The 6,541-nt window shown below is 52.5% G+C and overlaps 1 protein-coding gene across 1 annotated transcript; it reads left to right on the forward strand.

Annotated features, from left to right (window-relative positions):
- Positions 1-2,251: 2,251 nt before the first annotated feature.
- LOC124689697 lies at positions 2,252-3,502 on the forward strand. Its single transcript, XM_047223184.1, has one exon. The coding sequence runs from the start codon at positions 2,252-2,254 to the stop codon at positions 3,500-3,502; it is 1,251 nt and encodes a 416-aa protein (XP_047079140.1).
- Positions 3,503-6,541: the final 3,039 nt, after the last annotated feature.

Genomic DNA, 6,541 nt, shown 5'->3' on the forward strand with positions numbered 1-6,541 from the left:
GGGAGCGAGGAGGCCGGCGCAGAGGAGGATCCATAGCACATGGAGTGGCGGCGGGGATGGGAGGGGGCGCGAGGGGATGGGAGCGGAAGTTGGGGAGGTGGCGGCGGCCTGGAGCGGGAGCAAGGGAGCAGAAGTTGTGGGGATTGGGATAGGGTTTGGCCTGGGGGCGTTCGTTTTGTCTCCTCCCACGACCATCTGCATCCAACCGCTCCACGACGCGTGGCCCAATCTCTGATCAAGCGAGGGCGAGCGACCCAACCCACGTGTGCGACGTGCGCATCGTGGATAGCCCCGGAGAGCGCCATGGGGTGGCAACAATTATACCTTTAGATACATCCGTATCTAGAAAAAGTTAAGACACATATTTTTAGATAAAAGGAGTAGAAAGTTTTGAATCAAAAATAAACGATGGGTGGTGTGTAGCATTCTTTGGTCGCTTCTTCTCCTTGCTAGCGGAGCCTCTCCCCATATGCTCAGCCTCGTGTCGTCCCTCGTCCTGCCGAAGTTGGGCTGTGGTCACGGGCCACTCGGTTGCAACGGTGTTGCCAAGACCCTTTCCTAGGACTTGCAAGCAGTTCAAGGTCAACACCACTTTGGACTCTCTCTTCCAGCCCCATGTTGCCTTGATGCGCATGGAGCTCCTTTAGTTGGTTGACACCCGTGTTGAGGAGGCGTCTCGCCCTCTTCGTGAAGAGGTGGCAGCTCTCAAGCCGTTGTTGGCGCGTGTTGGTGATTCTTTGGAGCCGACTGAGGCATGTCCTTATGATGATTTGGGGCTCGCCAAAGCGCAGGCTTCGGTCGCGCTTGACTCCTCTGAGCAAAAGTCGTGGTTAAGGAAGAGCACCTCTACGGTTGTTTCTCTCATTGTTGCCAGTCGTCACTGCCTGATGTGTCGGCTGCCTCTAAGCGCAAGGGCATGGACATGATCGTGTGTTTGAGGCGCTTGGCCTTGAGAAGAGTGCTAATGTCGATGTGATAGTCTCTCTCGCCTGAGTCTAGCAGGCAGGTGGTAGCTTACACCTACGTTCGGAGCTTTTGTTGCAGGCCTGGGGGGCCCAAGATGGAGGCATTTTTCTATGCTATATGGGCTGGAAAAAAATGGTCAGCAGGCCCAACTCTAGAAACGAAATACGTAGAAGTTACTCCGTTCGGCTCCTCCCCAGACATATCGAATCGCCTCGCGCGGTCGCGCCCTCGCCTCGCCAGTCGCCTCGCCGGCCGATCCAGGCAGGGGCTGCGCCGGCCGATCTCTTTCGGTCTTCCCTCCCTGCGTTCGGCTCGCCCGGCGCCCCGGCCACCGTGCCCGTTCAGCCTCTTTGTAAGTCCTCTACTGATTTTCGGCTAATTTTTCCTTCTAATCTAGAACTATTTATAGGGTTTTAATTTGATGTAAATTCATTCATCACTATAGGTATTTGATCTTGAAAGAATTGTCAATGATTTTGCATCGAGGAATGCGCGGAGAAGCATTGAAGCATAATTGTCGAAGTACTCATGGTAATTTGGTCTTTATTTGAGGCAATGAAACTAGTGCAAAATACATTTTATATTTTGCTGCCATTTTATAATTATTTATACTGTAATATGCGAACAAACTGAGAGTTTATATATATCACATATCGTTTTGAAAGGGCCCTTTTTTTTACGTCGCCCAAGGGCACCAAAATACATAGGGCCGGGGCTGCTGCCTACCCTCGGTGTAAGGTTACGTCCAAGAGTGATGGCGCTAGCCCAAATGAGTGTAGAAGCAAGAAGAGGGTACTACATGCAGTTGCTTGATGGTTGTCCCCTCCCTTGCCCTAGCCTTTGTCGGCGCGGTGTAGATGGGTTATGTCTGGAGTGTTCGTTCATGTGGCTATGTGATCATTGTGTTGTCATGCGTGGGTGCGGCCCTCTTGTCCGACTCTTCTGTTAGGCCTGGCTGTAAACCTGTGATGAGTATGGTTAGATGGTGTTTGGGTGGGCGTGGTCCTATTGTTGTAGGTTTTTGCTTGATTTTCTCATAAAAATTAGATATTTTTTAATTAACGGGCGAGGCAAAGCTTTTACTTTGTTATAAAAAATCATAAGTGGGTTGACGAGGGCGGAATGTGTCGAGTGAAAGTGCTCCACGAAATTTCTACTAGCTAGGACGCGTTTCCATCAGAAAATCCGCGTTCTGGTGCACGCGCATAATAATTGTACTAGGAAACCCTAAACGTACTGTGTTTCTTTGCACACCTCGCAATCTTTTTGTGTTCCTATTCGAGGCATGGACGCCAACGATGTTGGCGTCCGGCGGATCCCGTCGACGCCGGTGCATCTCCCGGACGATCTGATCTTCCACGGCATCCTCCCGCGCCTCCCCTTCCGCGCGCTCCTCCGCTTCGCCGCGGTCTGCAAGGCGTGGCGCCGCCTCATCCTCGACGACCCCGCCTTCGCCCGCGCGCAGGCGCGGTGCCCCTCGCCGGCCTCCGCCGTCCTCGCCCGCTTCCACCAGGGCCGCTTCGAGGTGCTCACCCCCGGCGCCACCGCCGCCGCCGTCGCGCCGCCGGACGCCGCCCTCTCCTTCCTCCCCGTGGCCGGCGCGCGCCTCCGGCTCTGCTCCGCCACGAGCGGCGTCCTCTGCCTGATGGTGAGCATGGCCAGCGGCGGCGCCGGCTTCTTCGTCGTCAACCCGGCGACCCGCGCGTTCCGCGCCGTCAGGTACGCCGGAGGCGACGGATTCAGGGCCTGCCTCGCGTACGACCCGGCCACGGCGCACCGCGACGGCTTCCACATCGTCGTCCCCGTCCAGGAAAAGTGGTGCCTTTGGAGGTTCTGGAGCTTCGCGAGCGCCGGCGCCGTCCGGCGCGTCTCGGGGGCGGAGGTGCGCCTGGCGCCGTACGACGTCTTCCTGCCGAGGCCGCTGTACTTGGGCGGGCGCGCGCACTGGCTCTCCTACCTGGACGGCGTGGCGTGGTACGACGCCCGTGCCGACGCCGCGGGCGAGCTGCCGACGCCGCCATCGTCGCTGCTGGCAGAAGAAGGAGGAGGAGGTGGAGGTCGGCGGCTGGAGGGCAAACGAGAGCTGGTGGCGTGGCGCGGGCGGGTCGGGATTGTGTCTGCGAGCGTCGACTCGGGGCTGGCCGTGTGGGCGCTATCATCGTCGTCGCCGGCGCGGTGGGAGATGGTGCACTCGAGGAGCTGGGACGAGATCCCCGGCGTGGTTCGCCCCTCGTCGCGCTTCCTGTGGTCGGTGGTGCCGGCCGGCATGGAGGCCGGCGTGGAGGAGGCGCTGGGCCTGGCGGTGCGGATCAAGCACAGGCCGGGCACTCGCATGCAGCAGCAGCAGCAAGGCGTCGACGGCGCCGGTGACTTTGGTGAGGAGGTGGAGGATGCGGATGTGTGGCGTCGCCAGGTGTTGCGTTACGACATGCGCACGGGAGGTACGACGACGGTGGCGGAGCTGATCGGAAGCGAGATCGACGACGATTTTGTGGCGGTTTTCGGCTACCACTCCAGCATGGCGCCGCTCAACTAGCTTAGCTCTCTGGATTTTCGTACGTGAGCAACATCATTTGGGCTGCTGTAGAGAGGGAGTGGCGCGATGTGTTTCTGCTCGCGCTCTCCCTTCCTTGTGTTGCATTGCATGTGTCCGTCAGCTTCAGTGTTGGCATTCAGTCCGGTTGTTCTGTTCTGTCAGAGGCAATCGCAAGTTAGGGTCCATTCAGTTCATTGTCAGAAAAAAAAGGTACATTTCAGTTTAGCCTTGTGTTTTTGCCGTTAGTGTGCCGTTGTTTTTCCGAGTTATTCAAGTTGAGTAGTTTCTGTTAGCCTAAAAGTAAGTACAATAAGTTCTAATCAGTTGACTATAAGGATTAAAATAATATTTTTTGCCTAGGTAGAAGAGAGAGGTGGAGAGAGAAGAAGAGTGAGCTTATGCAAGAGCCAGCTTAGGCACTTTGTAAGAGTGAAATATAGATCATACATTAATAAAGTATGATATTTTTATAGCTCACTTTTGTACATGTTAGGTCTAAGTTAGTTATAGATGACACACCACTTGGTTTACAGCCAACAACTGGTAGTTATATACTATTGAACTTGCTCTAACCAAACCTGTTAATCTTCGAGTTACTACTGCTGTAGTTGACTTCGGGTTGAATCTTGGTCTTCTCATGTGTAGTACTGCACGGCACGGCATACAAGTCTGATGTAGAGACTTTGCCTTTACACGGCTGTCCATGACTTGCTGCTGCTCAAATCTCGGGTTTGTATTTACTTTGTCGTCACAAGTAGAATTTTTTTAGGCTAAATAGTGGGTTTTCAAACTGTGTATTTTTTCTTTATTTCAAAAAATAAGAAAAACTATGTACAAAAAGTTGCTTGAAAGCATCAACTTAAAGGACCATAGGGCCAAAGTAAAAGCAAAGAGCAGAATCTATCTAAAATGATCTACCCATGATGCTAAGACAGGAAATGATTTCCTCTTTGCCTCGCGAATAAAAAAAGGTAATTTCATCCTTAAATCTCTCGCGGTATCTGTAAATATTTGGAGGAACAACCTTCAAAATAGAATCATTTCGGACAGTCCCAATTGCTCATGTAATGAACATAATTATTTCCATGAAAAAGGGCTTAGCAATGGCAGTCTTGAGACTCAATATTCCTGAAAATCCAACGGGCTCCTAGCCGGCAGATCGGTAGAAGTAGAATAGCTTGGTAGTTGGCAACAATTTTTTTGATGCTTCCTTCGACCACTCTCGTATGCGTCCCTTTGCTTACATGCGTTCAAAATCACATAATCTTCATTTTATATTTTTTATTTCTAAATGCGTATACACTATCGAGATAGAGAGGGCGCGCTGAATAGCGAGAAACATAGGCACACCAAGCAACACAATGACTAGTGTAACACAACATATGGGATCAGGTTCAGGTTACGCGGCTAACTCATCCATAAGTTTAGAAAACTTAATTAGTAATGCTCATCTACGGTTCCAGCCTAATAAAGGCAAGAAATAAAGCTTACTAACTAAGGATTGATGCCGGTTTCTACCAAAACGGTTCGGAGCAAGTTTGAGTTTCAGTTCAGTTTTGCTTGAAAAAAGTAGAGAATAATTTCTCCTGAAGGCAAGCCAAAATAAGCTGAAATTTAAACGGTCTAGTTAGATAAATTATAGGAGATCCCCTAAAAATGGGTACTGAAAACTGTTATCCATTACCCCTCAAGACGTTTTGCGGTAGGACTTTTATTTTGTCTCCGGTAGGAGTTTTATTTTGTCTCCTAGAGCGGACACGTTAGAGCATCTCTAGCAGAGCTCGTAAATACGCGAACTGAAAACGCGGAGTTCACTGAACTCGTATTTACGGGTCGAAAAATTGATGGCGCAGAACAATCCCGTAAACGAAAACTGTAAAACAGCATATTCCTAAAACGAGAGTGAATTTGTTGCCACCGGGTGACACTGCCCCCGGTGGCTGCCATCGGATGGAGCGTTGAAGATTCGTGCTGCCGCCCCTGGCATGTGACGCGATGCGTTTAAGACTCATCGAAACGTGCTGAGAACCGGTTTAAATCCTAATTAGGCGCTGACTTCTCATTGATGTGCAGCAGGATTCTCATTGATGTGCAGCAGGATGCAGCGGGTCTAGCTATGAGCTGTAGCAGTTCACTGCTCGTGACATTGAATGCATCCGTAACATTGGAACACGCTAAGTAGCTGGGACCAAATACACTGCCAAGTTCGACTATGCGATCCACACCTTGAACATTGTCACGGCCTGCCCTCTGCATGCGCATGTGCCGGCCAAATACACTGCCATGTCTTGCAACCTGTGGTTCTGTTCTCTGTACTATGCGGCAGTCTGCTCAGCTCGAGTCTTTATTGTCGAGAAAGTCACTCTTTAAATTAGGTTCTACCAGTGATTGGTTTACTACGGGTGTGTTTGGTAGCCCGGGGGAATATAGAATATCTATCTCCTCTCAACATGTTGACCCTAGCTAAGTTGAGGTGAGATTTTATCACGTGTTTGGCAGCTCGTATACGTTGAGATATTCTTCCGTGAGATGTTGTTTGGTACCATTTGTGCTGAGCTGAGAATAGTACATAGCAGTTTTACAAAGAGGTCTAGCTATTTTGCAAAAAGACCCTGAAGAAGAGAAAATGGAAAGCAATCGAGTCCCTTTTGTCTACAACCTACACCTGGGAGCCGGCCTGCGGCCAGCGGAGAAGCGGCGATGGTCGGCGGCCAAGGAAGGGGCGGCGAAGGGCGTTGGCCAAGGAAGGGGCGACGGAGGGCGGCGGCCAGGGGAGGGGCACCGGCGGGCGGCGAACAGGGCAGGGGAGGCGCAACGACGGCCGGCGACCAGCGCAGGGAGGGATGCCTACGGGGGACGTACAACGGCGGCCATGGGGGCTTCTGCACGGCGGTTGGCGGTCGAACGGGTCGAGGATCTTCGATTCCCGGTCGTCTGGTCGCCGGCGAGCATCCAGGGAAGGTCGGTCGGGTCGCTGGCGGCCGGTCATGCGCGAGGGGAGGGGCACCAGGGGAGAGACGGCGGAGGCCGGCGACCATG

Source organism: Lolium rigidum, chromosome 2 (genome assembly GCF_022539505.1).
Source record: "Lolium rigidum isolate FL_2022 chromosome 2, APGP_CSIRO_Lrig_0.1, whole genome shotgun sequence".
Taxonomy (NCBI): domain Eukaryota; kingdom Viridiplantae; phylum Streptophyta; class Magnoliopsida; order Poales; family Poaceae; genus Lolium; species Lolium rigidum.